Consider the following 19,895-nt stretch of genomic DNA (forward strand, 5'->3'; position numbering starts at 1 on the left):
AGTGTCAGCGTCCTCCTCCTTAAATAGGTCTCCTGATGAGCAGACAGGAAACAGGTGTATAGGAGTAAGCTCATGCCCTCAGGAGGAAGATCTCAGGCGCCCTCTGGTGGAGAAAGTGGACAAGCCTCCAGATCCCAACACTTTGAAAAGAATTACAATTTTAAAGTTTCCAAAGTGCAATTAGTGGGAAGAAAGTAGATGGAGGTCAAACAGCTAATCACAGCGTTTTAATTCATTTTAAATATCTGCAACTGTAAGTAGAATATTTAGTACATATAAAACATCTTAATGGATATTGAATATCTCCTCTTTTGCAAAAGTTTCTGAGCTTGATGCCGTTTCTTAACTGAAATGTTTTTCCTCAATGTTTTGTACATCGTTGCTCTTTGCTAAATAATTTGTCTCCCTGCGTTAAACTAAGTCTGCTCTTAATTCAGCAAATAGATTAGATAATAGTCTGATTTTTGTGGAACATTGTTGCTTTTTAAATATAAAAAACAAAGAATACTTGTCTATATCTTGTAGTTGTTTTGAACCTATGCTATGTTTTAACCTATTCTTAAACTGATGATCAAGGTTTAAAAATGTTTTTGATAATTTGGACCATTAGTATCAGGTAGTATAGCCATATATCCCTTGGATATAACCATTTAGGACCAAGCTCCTGAAATTGCTTAAGTCTGCAACAACAAAGCAAAAAATACCACAAATTGGCAGCAATTCTTTCTGCAGATGTTGAAGTTTGCAGGGCCTCCAACATCCTCCCAAAGCTGCAAAAATATACATGTTTATGTATACATAGTTCTGATGTGGCAGGTAACATCTGCAGAAAGAACTCAGTGTATCTATCTCATTATATGTGTTGATGGCTTTCCATTCTGCACAGACTCCAAGTCTCCACCAAATAAACTTTGTTATAATAGTTGATTAGAGCACTGAATAGATGTATTTTGTTTTTGTTTTTTCATATTTTTGAAACACCTAATCTTGCTGGCTTCTGAAAAAAACTTATTTTCAGCTCTGCGACACATTATATTGTCAGGATTTGGTGTTGGATTGAGGACCCAAATGCAGAGGCAAGTAGGCAGAGGTGAATTTAGGTGGGTTTAATGAGGTCCACAGGAACTGAGGCAGGAATCAAAAATACAACAGAAATAACAACGAACCAGAACCAAGGAGACATCAGGGGAAAACCAAACACTAGGAGGCAGGGAGAGACGAGGAAAGCAGGCAGACATTAGACGAGGATCCAGCAAACAGGAACTGAAGAGGGAGGGCTTTTAAAGGGGACAGAGACAAAGATAGGGCTAACGAGGGGATTGAAAACAGGTGAGGGCAGAACAGAAAACAGAGCAAGGGAAAGAGGACACAAGAGGGCAGCAGAGGACAACAAATGGAAAACCAAGTAAACAGGAACTAACAAACCAAGACTGTAACATATATTATTGTTTCTGACCTGATCTGGTTTCATAGCTGTGATGTCATAAATGGGAAAACTTATCTTTTATTGCTAGAACTGGAACAAGGTGAAGTTGAATGAATCAGGTTGTTATTGTACAGTGTTTGGGGACTAATTTTTCCAAAATCATATTTCATCTGTGATGTATCTATCTATGGAGCCCCTCTGATGACATGGTCAAAAAAATTTTTAATTGTGGCCACGAAGTAGTATTTCGTGCGCACGTTAAACTTATTGCGTGGCCATGAAGTAGTATTTCGTGCGCACGAAATACTACTTCATGGCCACGCAATAAGTTTAACGTGCGCACAGAATACTACTTCGTGGCCACGCAATAAGTTTAACGTGCGCACGGAATACTACTTCGTGGCCACGCAATAAGTTTAACGTGCGCACAAAATACTACTTCGTGGCCACGCAATAAGTATAACGTGCACACAAAATACTACTTTGTGGCCACGCAATAAGTATTTCGTGCGCATGAAATACTTAATAATATTAATATCATTCCTGGACAACTGGGTAAGCAAATCGAGCGTGCCTGCTCTAAGGTCTAAGGCGCGCTCAATTTGCTTACCCAGTTGTCCAGGAATGATATTAATATTATTAATAAGTATTTCGTGCGCACGAAATACTACTTTGTGGCCACAATTTAAACATTTTTTTGACCATGTCATCAGAGGGGCTCCGTATCTATCAGTTGGCAAGTATCAAAACTAATGTTGAATTCTACCTTTGTACTAACACTGCACGCATCATTAAAGTGTGTAACATTAGTATTGATGTGTCCCTTACGTCCCGTCCTGTCTCACCCTCTTCTTCTGATTGTCTTCTCTCCTCTAATTCAGGGCAGAGTTGTTGAGTGAAACTAGCTTCCCTGACTGATCGAGGACTTTCTGACTGTCCAACCACTGAATTTCCTTTTCACCGTCCGGTTACACTGTTTGCCCCAAATTTTAATTCCTGTTTGTCATATTTGTAATATAGAAGTGTTGGAAACATATTCTTTCACTCCACCATATTTGATCTTCAGTGTAAATATAGATTATTAAAGGATATTTGAGCTTTTCATTGAGAAATCATTTATTGTCCTTCTCATCACCTCCCTTGATTTGAATCATAGCAATGTGCTGCTTTGCCGTGTCAACTATATCCAATGATCCCTGGGTGTTGAAAATGTATTTTACTGGTTTCATTTGTTCGATATGGTTGTATTTTGACTGAAACCTGTTTTTTTCCCCTCTGAATTGCAGACCAAATGTTAAAAGTACCCCACCAGAGAAAAGGGAGCAGTACTTGTAGTTTGGGAGAGTCTTCTGGCCTTTTCCATGGCTTAAAAAACTCCCATTGAGGAATACAGACCAGACGAACACATTTCTGAACTGAACTCTAAGAAATTGCAGAAGAATAATTTTGTGGGTTATAGAAAAGACTTGTGGGGTGGGGGGTGTTTGGGGGGGTCATAAATTTAAGTGTTAGGGGTTACAGATCAGAACATTGACTTTGTTAACTTTGGGGAAACTCATTAGGATATGTTTTATATAACATATTTAAAGGTATGTGTATATACATTATATCTACATCTATCTATATATATATACGGAAGAGGATTAGGGCCACTGGAAAAAAAAAAAAGTTAACTGATTTTTAAATTTTATTTCAGTTTAACATGGGAAAAAAGTCAGAATTCTGACTTTTTTCTCAGAATTCTGACTTTTTTCTCAGAATTCTGACTTTTATTTTCAGGATTCAGTCTGAATTCTGAGATTAAAGTCAGAATTCTAACTTTTTTCCCATACTAAACTGAAATAAAATGTAAAAATCTTTTAACTTTTTTTTTTTTTTCCACTGGCCCTAATCCTCTTCCGTATATATATATATATGCATGGCTTTGTGTATATTTCACCTACTCCCTACTCCATTCTTTTTTTATTTACTAAATATGTAATATTTTACTATAACAGTTTATAACAATTTTGTGCAAGTTTAAGTTTTATGTATTTGATTAAATGTTTCCTTTAACTGTTATTTCCTGTCTAAAGTTTGGATGTCCTTTATCAATAGTGCTGTACACCTTTATTTGTTTGATTTCAAGAAATGCAAATGTCCCTTTTTTTGCAGTATTACTCCTGAACAAAGTAATGTTAGAAAAGATGTACTGTAGTAGGCCACCATAATTGTTATAAACTGAAAGTTGTACCAATTTGTTTTACTATTTTTCTCCCTTATTTCTGTCATTAGTGACTTTCTCAGAAAATGGGTGGATGAACAGATGACAGCATCATGAAACTATTTTGGGCTTTAATGCGTTGATCAAGCCTTACCTGGTTGATATGAATTACTTTAAACTTGGTCTAACTTGCCAAGTTTATCTGATTGCAGTTTTTTTTTTTTACTGTTTTAGTTGATGTAGTAGTTTTGTATCCATTTAAAATTTAAGGGATTTAAAATACTGCAGCCTTTCTTGTCCAAGTAAAGACTGGTGAAATGCAAATCACTTTCATTGAGTGTCTTATTTTTAAGGAGCAGGTCCTGGAACGCTCCTTAATTATGTGTTCTGAGTTACAACACTAAGATGAAAAATCTTTTGAATTAGTTTGTAAAGCAAACAGTAAAATACTGAATGATGGCAACTGGGTAGCTGGTAGCTAATTGCTCAACTGGTCTAAATTCCAAGATACTTTGTTTAAGCCTAACTTATTCAATTATTCTACACTCAGAGATGATTCAAAATATATTTTCTAATTGCACAATTAGAAAATACAAACATGTTCAGTTTTTGTTGGTATTAAGACGTTCTTAGAGATAGATAAGCAAACAAATCTACCAAGAAAAAAACAAGTCAGAACTAAAAGTGATATCCTGATTAAAAATTATCCACAACACATTTTGGTCTGTAGAGCTTTTATTTTCTTCACATCCAAATGCAAAGTAAGATTCTTACTTTTCCCCAAACCCTAAAACCTCATCCTAATCAAATCTCTCTTTCCTCACGTTTACCCCATTTTCAATTACACCAGAACGCGTCACTCCACATGAATTAATCAGTCTTTATAGACTGAAAATGGTGGAACTTATTAATCATGTATAAAACAAACAGGTAAGAAATATTTGTAGTATTTGACTTTTAGAACCTCTACCAACAAGACGAACATTTGTGTTGACCTTTGTACGGAGGAATAGTATTCTAAATGTCCTTATTATACTTGCATTTATTTAGCATGGCATTGCTATATCCTTTTTTATATTATATCCTATTTGCAGCTCTGTCTCAGAGAAAGAAGTAAACAGTTAAAATCCTTTCAAATGAGTGGTTTTTCATTTCTTTCTTTAATATTTCTGCCTTTCTCCTGTTTGCCCAGTCTGCCCAGTCTGCCCACTCCTGCAGTTCAATAATTACTTGGAATTCCAGTTCTGCTTGAATGAACTTTGGAACATTCTCAGCAGGGTGATCCTCGAGATTTATTGCTCACTTCTTTTTCTGCAGGGCTTAGCTTTTCTTCTTTGGAAAGTCCATAGATATTATTTGAAAACTGTAGCATATTCTCTGGGGTCTTGCCTTTATTTTGATACCAAAACAATTAAAATAAACTCTGTTGTTCTTGAGATATAATCAATTCATTTTGGGCATATTATTTTCAAGCATATTTCTCGAAAACAGGCCTAATGTCCAAGAGGTAACTGCTTTGTTAAATTGCACCTGCAACTACTGGGCAGTTTGCAGATTATCTACCAGGATGGTGTCATATGAGCCACACAGTTTAAATAGATGTTGTTTGTACCGCTAGATTTCGGGAGGGCAATGCAGAAAAATAGTGTAAATAAATTATTATTGGATTATTTATAGAATAATCACTTGGCCAAAAATGGCTCGGCTTGATTATTTCATTGACTTTATTGATTTCACAGTGGAGAATGTTGCTCATTCTATCAGCTCAAATAGTCAAAAAGACAAGAAGAATGTGACAAAGGAAGAAAAGCTTGTTCCCCTCAGAAACACAGCCTACAGCTGTCTGTGTTGTAGATGAAGTCCGAAGTGTAAAGGTTGAAGAGAAATGGAGAGAGAACGGTGCCCTGGGGGCCCCGCTACTGCAGACTGCCTCCTCAGACTGACAGCCGAGCAGCTGGAAAGTACTGAAGGCGTTTGGTGTCTGTCCACTTCAGCGTCCTCCAACTTCCCTCTTAACAGCTCTGGTCTGATGGAAAAGTAAAAAAAAAACATGATTCTCACTGCGCTCCAGGTGGGTGAGCAACCGCTGCAGCAGGTTGATGATGTCATCCTCAAGTCTGATGTCAGGTCCGTAAGCAAATTGCAGGTGCCCAGGTGGGCTAGGATGAGGCGCCATGGTCTTCATCAGGTGGGAGGTCAGGGTTACTGGTCTAGAGTGGACCGGTTCCTTGGCATGTGGTGTTTTGGAAACCGGTACCACACAGGAGGTCTTCCAGAGAGTGGACACCACCCCTAGGCTGAGGCTCAGGTTGTAGATGTAGCTGAGGACCTGAAAGAGCTCATCAGCACAGTTCCTCTGCAGCCTTGGAGGAATCCTGTCTTTTCCTCTGTTTCGTCTCTTCAGCTGGTCTCTCACCTGCATCGAAGTTACATGACAGAGGGTGTGAGTGGGTTGCGGTTGGTGAGAGTGGCGGTGAGGGGGAGGGGAGGTCTCTGGGGGTTGGAACTGTGTGAGAGTTGAGGACAGGGAGGGGGCTGGTGTGAGGGGAGTCTCTGTCTGCAGCTCTGCTTGTGGTCTCCCCAGCCTAAAGCTGAAGATGTTCTTGAGATGTTGTTTTGTGCCAGTTGCTCCTCTATTTCCATCGTGTGGGCACCGTGCTCTCCCCACATTCGGTCAGGCTGTTGATACCATCACCATGAAAGCTTTGGAACATGGTCCAGTCTATGGTTCTGAAACAATCCCTCAGTTAGTCAGTGGCCTCATCTGACCAAAATTTCACTGACTTTTTCTGCACTATTGTCGTTCTTGCCAGTGGTATGTAGTCAAAAAGAGAAGAAGAAGGTGCATATATAAAACTACCGGCTGGTGATTGCGTGACTAAAGGGGAAAGGTTGGACTACAATTGGGTGTATCTTAATTTATTTAACAATGAACAGAACTCCCTCCAGAACCTGTAGACAAACTGGGGACCCCTGTCAGATACAATGTCAGTGGGGAGACCATGAAGCCGGAAGACCTAACTGATGAGGACCTCCCCCATTTCCTTAGCAGAGGAGAGTTTGGGCAGAGGGACCAAATGCACCATCTTAGAGTACCTGTCTATAACAGTAGGAATGACAGCATTACTGTCAGAGCAAGGCAACCCGGTAACAAAGTCCATAGCAATGTGGGACCAAGGACAGGATGGGATAGGCAAAGCCTGAGAAAACCAGTGGAGGTTGTTAGGAGATTTTGGATTGCTTACACTAAGGCAGGGCACCACAAACTCCTGCACATCTGCAGAGAGAGAAGGCCACAACACTGAGTCTGAACAATGTCAATTGTCTTTGTAACGCCAGAATAACAAAACAAATGAGAACCGTGACAGAACTCTAAAACCCTCCCTCTCAGAGCATTTGGAACTCACAAACGATCAGTGGGAAAGTCATTGGGAGAAGGTTGGTTGAGGAGGGCCTGTCTGACCTCCTTCTTGATTTGAACTATAGTAATAGCACACCTTACAGAATCAGGCAGAACATATTACTGTTATATAACAGTAATATGTTATGTAACAGTGATATGTGGAGGGGTGCAGCCATCTGACTATAGTTCCTGATAAACCGGTGGTAAAAGTTAGCAAAGCCCAAGAACCTCTTAAGTGGCTTCCTATCCCTGGGAATGAGCCAGTCAGTGACTGCGCACACCTCCATGGGGTCCATGCAGATCTGGTTGGGGGAGATCACCAAACACAGAAAAGAAACTCACAGTGCTCAGCCTTAACCACTGGTTCTATAAAAGGCAAAGCAGTACAGATCAGACGTGTTGCAGTTGGAATCCAACTCCCGAGAATAAATGAATATATCGTCTATGTACACAAAGACAAAGTGTCCCTAAGTACATCATTCACAAGGTTCTGAAAAACTGCTGGTGCATTGGTGAGCCCAAAAGGCATCACCAGATACTCGAAGTGACCGGTGGGGGTGTGAGTGCAGTCTTCCACTGATCACCCTCCTGGATGTCCACCAAGTGGTATGCATTACAGAGATCAAGCTTGGTGAAAACCTTAGCTACCTTAAACTGATCAAATCCGGAATTTATCAGCGGAATGAGGTACAGATTCTTCACTATGATGTCATTAAGCCCCCTGTCAATGCAGGGCTTGAGGAATCCATACTTTTTACCAACAAAAAATAAAAACCTGCCCCAACAGATAAGGAAGAGGGATGAATGATACCTGCCCTAAGTGATTCGGAGATGTACAGGGAGTATAACCTACCCCTAGGGGGTGTGGTATTGACAGGAGTTCGATCCCACAATCAAAGGGTCTTTGATGAGGTAGGGCTGTTGCTTTACCCTTATTAAAAAACCTCAAGGAGACCATGATACTCCTTGAGGACCTTGGGAAGATCTGGATGAAACTCAGGATCCTCAGAGTTAGCTGACCTTAAACAGGAGCTCAAACAAGCAGCGGACCAGTCTAACACTTCCACCCTCTGCCAGTCAATATGAGGGTTGTGCCAGGTTAATCAGGTTGAACCTAAAATGACAGGGAACTGAAGTGAGTCAATAATTAGAACAGATAATAGTTAAACATGGTTACCACCCACCACCAGCTCTACAGGTTTTGTCAAGAGAGATGACTGATTAAGCTGATGCCCATCAAGGGCTACCTTTTGTGAGTCTGGCGTGGGAAGTAGCTTTTTGCAGAGTTGCCTGGCCAGGTCTCCATCCATGAACTCGATATCTCCTCCTGAGTCCAGAAAGGCTGACAAACTGGTTGCATGATCCAACAGACAGAGTCACAGGGAGCAGAAACTCTGGGGAGGCGGACAGTCTGGCTCGGCTCAGCGGGATCCTCCCCTCTCCTACTGAGCCCGTCCCTTTGCCGGGCAGAGTCTTGACCGATGTCCCTCTCCTCCGCACTACAGACACAGCTCCTGAAGGTGAAAGTCAATCCAGGTAGCTAGCTCCCGCTGCTTCAAAGAGTGAGAATAATAACGGAGGAAGATCTGTCCTTAATCCTCTTGCCAAGTCCCGTGATGAAAACCACGATCAGAGCTGCCTCATTCCAAGAACTCTGTGTAGCTAACAGGTGGACATCTATTATGTATTCTGACACTGATCGATTCCCCTGCTTCAAAGTCAACAGTAGAACAGTGTTTTTCAATTCTGGTCCTCAAGGCACCCTGCTCTGCATGTTTTGAATGTTTCTGAGGTTCGGCACACATGATTCTGATAATTGCAGTTCAGCAAAGCCTGATAATCTGCTATCAATTGATAACAGGTGTGTGAAAGCTGGGAAACATCTAAAACATGCAGGGCAGGTTGCCTTGAGGACCAGGGTTGAAAAACACTGGTCTAGAAGACTCTCTGCTGGGGAGAACGGGGCTAAAAACACAGACTAACTCCTAAAAAGAATCCTCATAGGATTCACACAGGAGTTATTCTCCCACTTCGACATTCCCCACAACATTGCCTTACCTGCTAACAGCGAAATTACATAAGCTAACTTGACTCAACCGGACAGAAATGCGGAGGGCCTTAGCTCGAAATGAATGTTGCGCTGGGTGAGAAATGCTCCACATTGCTCCTGATCATGGCTATGCTGCTCAGGGGTAGACAGACAAGATTCCTGACAGGGAGGGAAGGAACATCGGCAGCCAGCGCCTGACTACACAGATGAGTGAGGATCTCAGCGACTCAGGCTTCAAGCTGAGAATCCTTCTGATGGTCGATCTCACGCCAACATCTGTCAGGTGGTGGATCCATATTTTGCCAAATTCTTTCTGTAAGACCTCTGAACCCTGGACTCAATTTTCAAGCTGATAGATCAGGAAGGTTTTGAAACGTCTATTCATAACTTAAGCAAATTGCTGGACGTCAGCAGATTCTCTGCAGAGACAGAAAACTCAGTCAGTGACAAGAATGTCGAGCTGATCATGACTAGGAGCTAAATTAACTCACCTGGTTGAGAGTTCAGTCCGATTCCAGAGGGAGAGGAGGAATCCAGAGGGATATTGTCCACCACTTGCAGCCATAACCACTTCAGAGCTCAGGTGATGAGGACCTGGCGTCAGCCAACGGCGAGGAGGCAACAGTGTCTGTGAGGGATTATCCAGAGGCGAAGTAAAATCCAAATCAGGTTGACAGACCAGGCTATCAGAGAGCTGAAAAGGTACCGAAGGAAAATCCAAGCCGAGCTCAGTAACAAAGTTTAAGTTCGGTAACCAGCAGAATCCAGGAAGTCAGTCCAAAAACAAAAGTTACAGAGCAGACAGGGAAAAAGCAAAAAAACAAATATACAGAGGCAGAAAACAGGTCAGAATCAGAGTCTCAAACAGCTTGCAGGCAAACAACTTAAATAGTTGCGGGAACCAGGTGAAACCAATTGCTGTTACTCTTTTGGCGGGCCAAAATGTGCCCTCTTAAATTAATTTCAGTTTATTTATTCAACCTCTGGCATGGGAACTGCTCTGGAGCTTGTCTTTCTTAGACGGAGCCACCTGTGGAGCTGGTTGACAGTTGCCTTTTGTCTCTATGCTTCTTTTTCTATGTCTGCTTCTGTCTCCTTGAACCCCAGTCAGCCTCAGCAGATGGCCGCTCACACTGAGCCTGGTTCTGCTGGAGGTTATGGGTAGGGCCATGATCTGATTTGTTGGTTAAGTCGGTTAGTTCGGCTGCTAGAACAAAAGAGAGGTGAATGTTGGCTTTTTATATTTGAAAATATGCATGAAAAATAGAAAACATAAAGGTTCAGAAGAGTTTGCAGGATGTGGGCTTGGGGAAGACAGTAGATCACCCTGTGTGAGTGGTTCTGTTTGGTGGAGTGATGTCTGGTCAAAGGAGGAGTCCTGACAACCATGCAAAGAAAGGTGGAACAAGGTTTGCCAATTCCTCGTTCTGCATAAAAGTCTGACTCTGGGGCATCTATGCCATCTACACAGCAGGTGCGTGGGTTTACCTGCTGTCGGCTGTTTGGCCAAACTAACCTGTCGGTCTATTCTGCCCCGGTAACTGAATTTCACTCAAGTTGCATTTTTTTAAGAATGAAATCACTCATACAGATTTTTATAGGGTTTTCCTGTTTTGTCTATTACAGACAGCATTACTAGAACCCACAGCCATTTGAAAGGTATAGGTTTTTCTCAATTTACATGCTTTACATAGTTGGAAATATAGTTTATTCTCAGTAAACAGGCCATAAAAAGTGTAGTGCAATGGCAATCTTTTTTCAGTTGAATTAAAATAGTTTCTCATTTAGATAAACATTCCTTTATTCCATCTTAATAAATATTTTACACATTATTTGTCATTAGCCATAAGGATGATAAAACAATGACAAAAACGTTTTAGAGTTGGATTTGTCAGGATTTGGTGTTGGATTGAGGACCCAAAAGCAGAGGCCAGTAGGCAGAGGTGAATTTAGGTGGGTTTAATGAGGTTCAAAGGAACTGAGGCAGGAATCAAAAAATCCAACAAAAAAACAAACGAACCAGAACCAAGGAGACATCAGGGGAAAACCAAACTCTATGAGCCAGGGAGAGACGAGGTAAGCAAACAGACATTAGACGAGGATCCAGCAAACAGGAACTGAAGAGGGAGGGCTTTTAAAGGGGACAGAGACAAAGAGAGGGCTAACGAGGGAATTGGAAACAGGTGAGGGCAGAACAGAAAACAGAGCAAGGGAAAGAGGACACAAGGGGGTCCTGCTTTTGGGTCCTCAATCCAACACCAAATCCTGACAGTTAAGTCTACCAGTCCGCTGTGTTTTGCTAACAGGCTTGCTATTGCTGGCTGAAAATTTACAGTCCAAAGACAGTGTAAAAGCTGCCTACCTCAGCAACAACCAGCCTGAATCCCACCCTCTCTTAAAACGATGTAAACACCTGGACACAATTGTTGGTACCTCTCATTTAATGAAAGCAAAACCCACAATGGTCACAAAAACAACCTGAATCTGACAAAAGTTATAATAAATACAAATTCTATTAAAAGGAACAAAAGAAAGCCCGGCATTTCTTTTCAAACATGCTGAACAGATTGATTGAAAAAAAATTAAAAATACTAAACAGGCCTGGAAAAAAAAAAACATGTTATCCATAACTTTATATTTTGTTGCACAACCTTTTGAGGTAGTAATAGAAAATAAATGATTCCTGTAACTTTCTGAGATTGGGGAGAATCTTCCTTGATAGTCTTGAGATTTAACTGTACCCTGTAGAGATTCAAGGCACCCTGTTCCAGAGGAAGTAAACATAACAGAGACTCCTCGTGTCTGTCTGAGAACATAGAGTTAATGTGCTGTGACATAAAACATCCTTTCCATCTCATCTGTCCATGCAATTCTCCACATGTAGTTTAGTGAATTCCAGTCTGGCTTTTTCATGGTGTCATCTGACACCCATGTTCACTGTGCTTGATGTTAAACATCTTTAATCTAATAGAAGTTTTTTTTTTTGTGCTGTTTTGTTAGCATTTATATTTCATTTGTCACCAGATTTCCTCCTGTGGCCACCAGTGATAATTTTGACAGCAAATTCTGATTTAGTCTTAGTCTTTTGAATAACACACCATTTAGTTTTAGTCATATTTTAGTCATCTGAAATATTTTAGTCTTAGTCTAGTTTTTGTCAACTAAATGTCAAAAGAGTTTTAGTCTTAGTCTTTTGAATAACACACCAATTAGTTTTAGTCATATTTTAGTCATCTGAAATCTTTTAGTCTTAGTGTAGTTTTTGTCGACTAAATGTCAAAAGAGGTTTAGTCTTAGTCTAGTCTTAAGTCTTTTAGTCTTAGTTTTGTCTCAGTCTGGATCAATAAAGTATCTATCTAGATTTAGACACATATTGAACAGTTACAGATACAAAACGTATTTTATTTTGAAATTCAAAAAGATTAACTGTGGCTTTGCTCCCTGAAAGTTTAGCGCAAACACGGCGGTTAATCGAATAAAAAATAACCTTGTATGCTTAGCGTGTATGCTTACCTTCGCATGTATCTCTGGATGAGTCATCTGCAAATGCCGTTTCAAGTTAGTGGTGTTTTTTCCGGATATTTTGGCTCCACACGGTTTGCAGGCTGTCTTGTTGTCCTTAGTGTCGTATGTGAAGAGTGCCCAGATATCAACTCTTCTTTTTCGCCCTAGCTGTTGTAACATGTCTATTATTCATTTGATTTTTGAAAGGCTACTACTGCTACGAAAATGCTGCTTCTATGCTTCAACCATACGCGCTCTCTTTTTCTTCTCCTTCTTCGCACAGCTTTATGGCGCATTACCGCCACCTGGATTTCTTTCTATGGCGGTTGGCAACTAACTTTTGATTGGATTTCTTCCCAATTTGTCCCACAAAAAAAGTAATTCTGATAGGATCACCGTTCATCCCTCCCTAATAGTTTTGTCTCGTTTTTATTCGTTGATTAAAGTGTCAGTTATTTTCATAATAGTCTTAGTCATCATATCTCACTTTTTGTTTAGTTTTTATTTAGTTTAAGTCCTGTGAAAAAGGTTCATTGACGAGTATTTTTCGTCATAGTCTTCGTCTATTAACACTGGTGGCCACGTGCCAAGAGTTTGGCTACAGTCCCATGGATTTTAAATTTCTGAATATGTGCAACGATAGTCGTGTGAACATCTGCATCTTGGGGATGGTCTTATAGCAGCGGTGGTTCCAGGACTAGAATCTATACCGTGAGCAGAAGGAGAGACTAAAGCTCAGCTCTCCTTGTAAAGGTCACCTATTTCATTCAGGTGTTGAAGAAAATATGCATTAAAGTTAGAGGAGCTAGATAAGTGGATTTGCCCTCTCCCCATTCTACACTGTAGATTTCTCTAATTTCGCAAATCACCAGGTTGCCATCTTCAGAAGTTCTTAGATGAATCTCAGAGATTCGGCTTCTGAGGATGAGTCAGAATGCAGACAGCTGATGCTTGTGAACTGGTAGAAACATGTCCTGATCAGCACAGAGAAAAACAAGAAGATGATAACTGATTTAAATTGCCTCCTATAATTACATTAATGTTGGTCTAAAAATAACCCAGACTGGGACTTGGGTTTGATGAATTAATTTTTTTGCATTCCTATAGAAGCACATTTTAAGGCCAGACATTAAGGCCTAATGAGTCTGTCTGGAGGTAATCTGGCCTAAAGTCAGGATTTTGCTTTTCCGCATGTCAAGAGGTTCTTGGTTTTATACATCTGCAAATACAAAAAATTATTTGAAAACCTGTATTTAATGCCAGAACTGTTTCAAACAGAACTTTAGCACTGTTGTATATTCTCAAAACAGTATAGTTGATGTTAAAAACAAACATGAGCAGACATATTTTACCAAGATGAAAGCCACTCTGTTGTTGCTACAGGGTTTATTAGTCTGACGTTTGATCTATTTAGCATTAATGCTAAAAAATTATTGTCTTAAGCATTTCTTTGTATTATTATCATAATTATTATTATTTCTTAGTCGGCCAGGCATATTTCAATAACAGATCAAAACAGGGACCTAAAGCAAAGTATATCCTAAAATGTAGAAAGATCCAGATATTACTGGACTTGACAAAAATCAGATCAATATAGATATTGATATTAGAGACTTTTAGCATCTTTTCTCAGAGGTTTCATGTTTCTTTTAAAAAAAGACAAGCAATAGATCGGTTCTTCACCGGCGCGCCTGCGGTCCAGGTCTGCCCCCTGTTGAGCATTTGAGGTAGAGAATCTTATTCATCAGGCTGGCAGCAGATTTTTCAATGCAAACATAAACTAGCATCTCCCAACAGTCTGAGAGCTTTTAACTTCTAGATTTGCCTAAATTTTGTCTGATAAATAGATATTTGATAATTCATTAAATTCTTCAGCTACTGTTGTGTTTAATTGATTGTGTTCAGGTCTGTCTCTCAACTGAAAAACCTTTTGATCACAGAAAGACTGTAGAATAAAGTGCTCTATATTTCAATCATACACATTTTGCAAGTACAATCATTGTGCGCCATGCAGCTGCAAGATGACCAGTTTTCGGGGCGGGGGTGGGGGGGGGCACCTAGTGGTAGAAGCAACATGATCAGAGGAGACGTTTGTTGGAATAAAAAAGCCTGGGATAAAGTATTTCTTTTAAACCACTGATGGATGTTCTTTCCCTTTTTTTCTTCATTCAGAGATATATACTTTTAAAATTATTGCAGTTTTTAAAGAACCTGCCTGTTGCTACATAATCCTCAGATACATAAATAATAAATAATTATTTCATTGTAAAGAAGAAACTTAAAATATGTAGTAATAAAGGCAGAATTTTCAGTGTTCAAATTCAATTCAGTTGAAAAAAAAAACAAAAACAACAAAAAAAAAGTAGGTCCCAAAGAATGCGTTTCCTTGCTTATTCATACACTTTGTTTTAAAAAACGTTTGGAAGTTCCTTAATAGCATCTTCTTCCATCTTCTCTGGTTTCTCAAAGAATCCTTGTCAGTCTTAGAAAAGCTTTGGTCTCTAATGCAGTTAGAAACCTGAAGTTATACGTGGACGGATGAAACACTCTTGTTTAGGACTTGTGCTCTCATTAGTTGGACACTGGTCATGATCTTCTTCTGATGACCCATCAGTGTCACGCCGAGCCTCTGGATGTCCCTGGGTGACAGAAAAACAAGTCATTTTAAGGTTCTATAAGGTAAAGGGACTACTCTTTTCAGTTCCTGCTTTATTGTTTGATATTTATTTCTGTGTCTCTGTTGCATTTGGTAAAGTCTGTCCCATAGCAGGGTGACAAAAGCAAGGCTGATGATGATGATGGTGCCTGAACTGGCAACCCATTCCCCGTGTTGGTGAACCTTTCCTCACTACAGCTTTTCTTTCCACTCATGTTTCTAGAATTATCTTTAGCAACGACTTTTTTTATTGTCAGAATTCAGTCAGAATTCTGAGAAAAAAGTGAATTCTGAGAAAAAAGTCAGAATTCTGANAAAGTCAGAATTCTGACTTTAATCTCAGAGTTCTGAGAAAAAAGTCAGAATTCTGAGATTAAAGTCAGAATTCTTCTCATGTTAAACTGAAACAAAATTTAAAAATCAGTTAACTTTTTTTTTTTTTTCATTGGCCCTAATCCTCTTCTGTAGTTTAATATGTGTCAAATATAGTCACAAAAACTGCCCACAATAAATTTCGGGTTTGGTAAATCAGCCCTTATTTATTAGTAATGTGCAATAGTTTCAAATCTACGATTACTTGAGTAAAATTTCCTTTTCATTAAAATATTTTCTCAGCCTAAAATCTTTTCCATTTGCTTTTAGAAGCTTCCAGTCAAATTAAGTCAGAGGCTCATCATCACCTTCAAGTTGTTAACCCCCAAATACACTGATTACTCACCCTTGCTTCATGCTTATGACATGTCCCAAAGTGTGATAGCCTCCCTCTGCAAAGCGTTCCTTGTAGCGGCCCATTTTTATCGTGTCCAGCCACTCGTCCACTGAGTTACAGCTGTTGAAATCAGGGATAGCTCTGTCCATCAACGGAGGACTGCTTAAACTGCAGCAAAAAGAAGAGATAATGATTTCATTTTCCACACCAACATGATCGAGAGACAGAGGAAATGAAATGAATGTAAAAGAATGCAAAAGCAAAATGAAAAAAAGATTAAGAGAGACACTGAAGCCAAAAGGAGAAAGAAGTTTGCAAGTATAGTGACTCAGAAAAGTAGAAACTTTGAAATATTAATATATATGAAACAAAATCAAGAGCCACTGTCATGATCTTGGCACTGATGGCTGACTTAATGGTTCATTCTTTTCACCTGCCTAGCTCCGCCAGGTTCCTGATTACTGTTCAATTCCAGCCTCTATTTCAGCGGCTTGCCCCCAGTCATCAGTGCCAGATTATTTGAGCCATTGGTGAGAGTTCCCTAGTGTAGCCTTTGTTGGGGCGACAGTGGCGTTGGATGTTGGAGTTTGCTCTGAAATCGAAGGATTGACGGTTCAAGCCCTGGGTCTGACTTTCAGTGTCCTTGTGTCCTTGGGCAAGACAGTTCACCTGCATTGTCTACTGATGGTGGTCAGAGGGCCCGGTGGCGCCAGTGTACGGCAGCCCCGCTTCTGTCAGTGAACCCCAGGGCAGCTGTGGCTACAATGTAGCTTGCCACCATCAGTGTGTGAGTGAATGGATGAATGTAGTGTAAAGCGCTTTGGTCAAGTCTCCTGATTTGAATAAAGGCGCTATATAAGTACAGGACATTTACCATTTGTGTTCTTGACTAGTTTCTGCCTTTGTAACTCTAAGCCTGCCTGCCCCAGTTCTGGACTGTTTGCCTGACCTGGCTTCGGACTCCTGCAGGATTCTGCCTGATTACGACCCTGGATCCTGATCCCGACTTGGGTTTCTCTTTGATACCTCTTCGGATCTCTGATCTTCTAGTCTGGACTAGAAAACTCATGCTGTCCCTCATCTGCTCGCTTCTGCTCATCAGACAGTTCAGCAGCCTTCTTGGCTTTGGCTCCTTGAACTCTCTGGGTGACGCATTCTGTGGGAAATCATCTGGCTGGATTCCACTCTGGGCTCAGACTAAAGTTTAAAACTTATCTTCCTTTGTCAGATTTACGTGGTCACTAACCTGAGTTTTCCCCTCTACAGAGATTCCAGCCCTTTTGTGTCCTAGCCGCTGAGCCGCAGATTAAATGTGTTCTTAAATAAACGGTATTGTAAATCACATCAGTCCGTCTGTCTGAAAGTCTGGGTCCAAAGTTTAGAGCCTTGACAGCAACATCTTGTCCCTGCGAATTTCACCAAGCGAATGTAAGCAAAAGTTCATATTTTTAACTTTATTAGGAGGCGAGGCTGCGATCAAAGGCTGCTAACTTCGCCAAAATCGTGCTGTTAGCCTCCCTGAATGTGCTGCCTTTCACAGCCTTGCTCTGCTTTGCTTTGATCTAGACCTGCGCTCTACATAAAGATCACATGGGAATTCTTGGCTTTAGCTGTGAAATTCAGGTTCGTTATAAGCATACCTTTCTGCAGCTGATCATATTGAATTTAAACATAACCGCGGCATGACAGAGAATCCATATACCTGCAGAGTGTATCAATGGACTTCAGGTTTTCCGGGTTGCGGATCAGCTTGTCGAGGATAGTAACTATCTGGCAAAAGCGGGGTCTCTCATTGCGATCCTTCTGCCAGCAATCCAGCATAAGTGTGTGTAGAGCACCCGGGCAGCCCATAGGGGCAGGCAGCCTGTAGCCCTCTTCCACAGATTTAATAACCTGCAATTTTTAAGCAAAACACTGCAGGAGTTTGTAATGGCAGTAATAGAGGGTGGAGGTTTTATTATATTCATGCTTTTTGATTTAGCAAAAACCACTTACATCTCTGTTGGTGAGATTCCAGTATGGCCGCTCTCCATAGGACATTACTTCCCACATGACCACACCATAGCTCCACACATCACTGGAGGAGGAAAACGTTCTGTATGCAATTGCCTCGGGAGCCGTCCATCGAATTGGAATTTTTCCACCCTGTTGGTAATCAGTTAAAACAGAATGTAACAGCATTCCAATCATGGTAGACAACATTAGATTACCTAATGAATACAATAATCCTGAAACAATAGCAACATTTAGAAATAATTGGTGAAGGGGTTTAAGTGCCCAAATGGTCTTAGGTACTATGTTTTTGGGCACTATAATTGGTATCCCAAAGCAAACAGGCTCTGGGTGGTGGTCAGACAAAATGCAGTTCAAAAAGCCCATATGATGGCAAACAAATGGAGGCATGTGACATTTCCTGCTACCTTGCAGGAGGGAGATCATCATGGAGACAGGACTGGGGTTGGTTTTCCTCAGTAATCGCCTGGCGGTCTCTGGCGGAGACTGGGGATAGGAGAGGGGGGAGCTGTCTACCAATCACTACCTGGTAGTGAGCTGAATGAGGAGTAGTCTGGACAAACCTGGCAGCCCCAAGTGAGTAGAGAGATCTAATTTGAATGTCTGGAGGAGGCCTGGGTCATCCGGGAGATGCTCTCCCAGATCCCAGTGGAGGCTGGGGACAGGGAGTCTAAATGACCATGTTTTCTGCCTCCATTGTTGATGCAGTCACCTGCAGCTTTCTGTAAGGTCTGTTGTTGCAGCAATCCCCAAACCTGTGGATGGCAGTAAGGGATGGTATCAAGCTGAAGAATAAGTCATACCGACCTTGGCTGGTTTGTAGGACTCTTAAGATAGCAAGCAAGTATCTTTAGGCCAAGTGTGCCCCCACCCGTAGCAGTCGCAGAGACAAATCTTAGGGCAGAGAAAGTGATTCAAAGAGATTCTGGCAAACCGTCCAGCATCTCTGGAGGGGAAGGGAGTCATATAAATAATAGTGTTGTTTATTTGGGGTGGGGCGCTGCTGACCTTGAAAGAGGATATTGTTGGAGGGTTGAAGGAATATGTTAGGGTTAGGTCCCTCATAGTGGAATAAGGACAGGGTGCAGGGGCTGGATTCATTCATCATCCAGGCTGAAGTCACAGAGGTGAGCAAACAACTCCACGGTGGCAAGGCTTTGGGGGGATGAAGGCGTTAATTAGCTTAGATCTTTGTAAGTTGTCAGGATGTCAAAGCAACACCTCTTTAACATGTCATTGAGTTTGGGGACAGACTGGAGTGGTCTGCCTGCATAGTTCCAACTATTGGGGGATCATACTTTTCAGGCATCTCCAGAAGGTCTGTGCCAGGGTGATATAGAGGAGAGTCTAGCTGATTGTTGAACCACAGTTTCAGGAAGGGCAATGTGGTTTTTCTTCCTGGCCATGGAACAACTGACTAAATCTTCTCCCTTTGCAGTGTGCTATGTCCAAAGTTAGGGCCCTAGTCGTTAGGGCATAAAGCTTTGAGTCTTTAAGGTTCTAACACCCCACCCCATACCCACAGACTGCCACTCTGAGTCTCTGAGCAAGATCCTTAACCCCACACTGCTCCCCAGGGTGATAACCCATTGCTCCCTAAGGGGATGGGTTAAGTACTGAGGTACATTTCTCCATTTTTGGGGCGACAGTAGCGTTAGATGTAGGAGTTTGCCCTGAAATCGAAGGGTTGACAGTTCAAGCCCCGACTCCGAATTTCAGTGTCTTTGTGTCCTTGGGCAAGACACTTCACCTGTACTGATGGTGGCCAGAGGGCCCGGTGGCACCAGTGTACCGCTTCTGTCAATGAACCCCAGGGCAGCTGTGGCTACAATGTAGCTTGCCACCATCAGTGAATGGGTGAATGAATGAATGTAGTGTAAAGCGCTTTGGTCAAGTCTCCTGACTTGAATAAAGGCGCTATATAAGTACAG

General features: G+C 41.2%; 2 protein-coding genes across 4 annotated transcripts in view; one reads left to right on the forward strand and one right to left on the reverse strand.

Moving 5' to 3' along the window:
• cldn19 (claudin 19) overlaps positions 1–3,116 on the forward strand; it is a 17,835-nt gene extending 14,719 nt beyond the window's left edge. Inside the window, exon 5 of one of the 2 annotated variants that reach the window (XM_015404124.1) lies at positions 2,308–3,116. In XM_015404124.1, coding sequence (XP_015259610.1) covers positions 2,308–2,344 — 37 coding nt within the window. In that variant the 3' untranslated portion in view covers positions 2,345–3,116. The remainder of the gene's footprint in view (positions 1–2,307) is intronic. The other variant, XM_015404123.1, reaches the window with a different exon arrangement.
• Positions 3,117–11,229: 8,113 nt separating this feature from the next.
• The window catches only part of LOC107104177 (ephrin type-A receptor 4a-like), a 14,017-nt gene continuing 5,351 nt past the window's right edge, over positions 11,230–19,895 (reverse strand). For both annotated transcript variants that reach the window (XM_015404121.1, XM_015404120.1), the window contains exons 6-9: positions 17,947–18,096; positions 17,654–17,844; positions 15,961–16,119; positions 11,230–15,225 (exon numbers count right to left, since the gene is read on the reverse strand). In XM_015404121.1, the coding sequence (XP_015259607.1) occupies positions 15,111–15,225; positions 15,961–16,119; positions 17,654–17,844; positions 17,947–18,096 (615 nt within the window). In that variant the 3' untranslated portion in view covers positions 11,230–15,110. The remainder of the gene's footprint in view (positions 15,226–15,960; positions 16,120–17,653; positions 17,845–17,946; positions 18,097–19,895) is intronic.

The sequence above is a fragment of the Cyprinodon variegatus genome, unplaced genomic scaffold (genome assembly GCF_000732505.1).
Source record: "Cyprinodon variegatus isolate N-32 unplaced genomic scaffold, C_variegatus-1.0 Scaffold1640, whole genome shotgun sequence".
Classification (NCBI taxonomy): domain Eukaryota; kingdom Metazoa; phylum Chordata; class Actinopteri; order Cyprinodontiformes; family Cyprinodontidae; genus Cyprinodon; species Cyprinodon variegatus.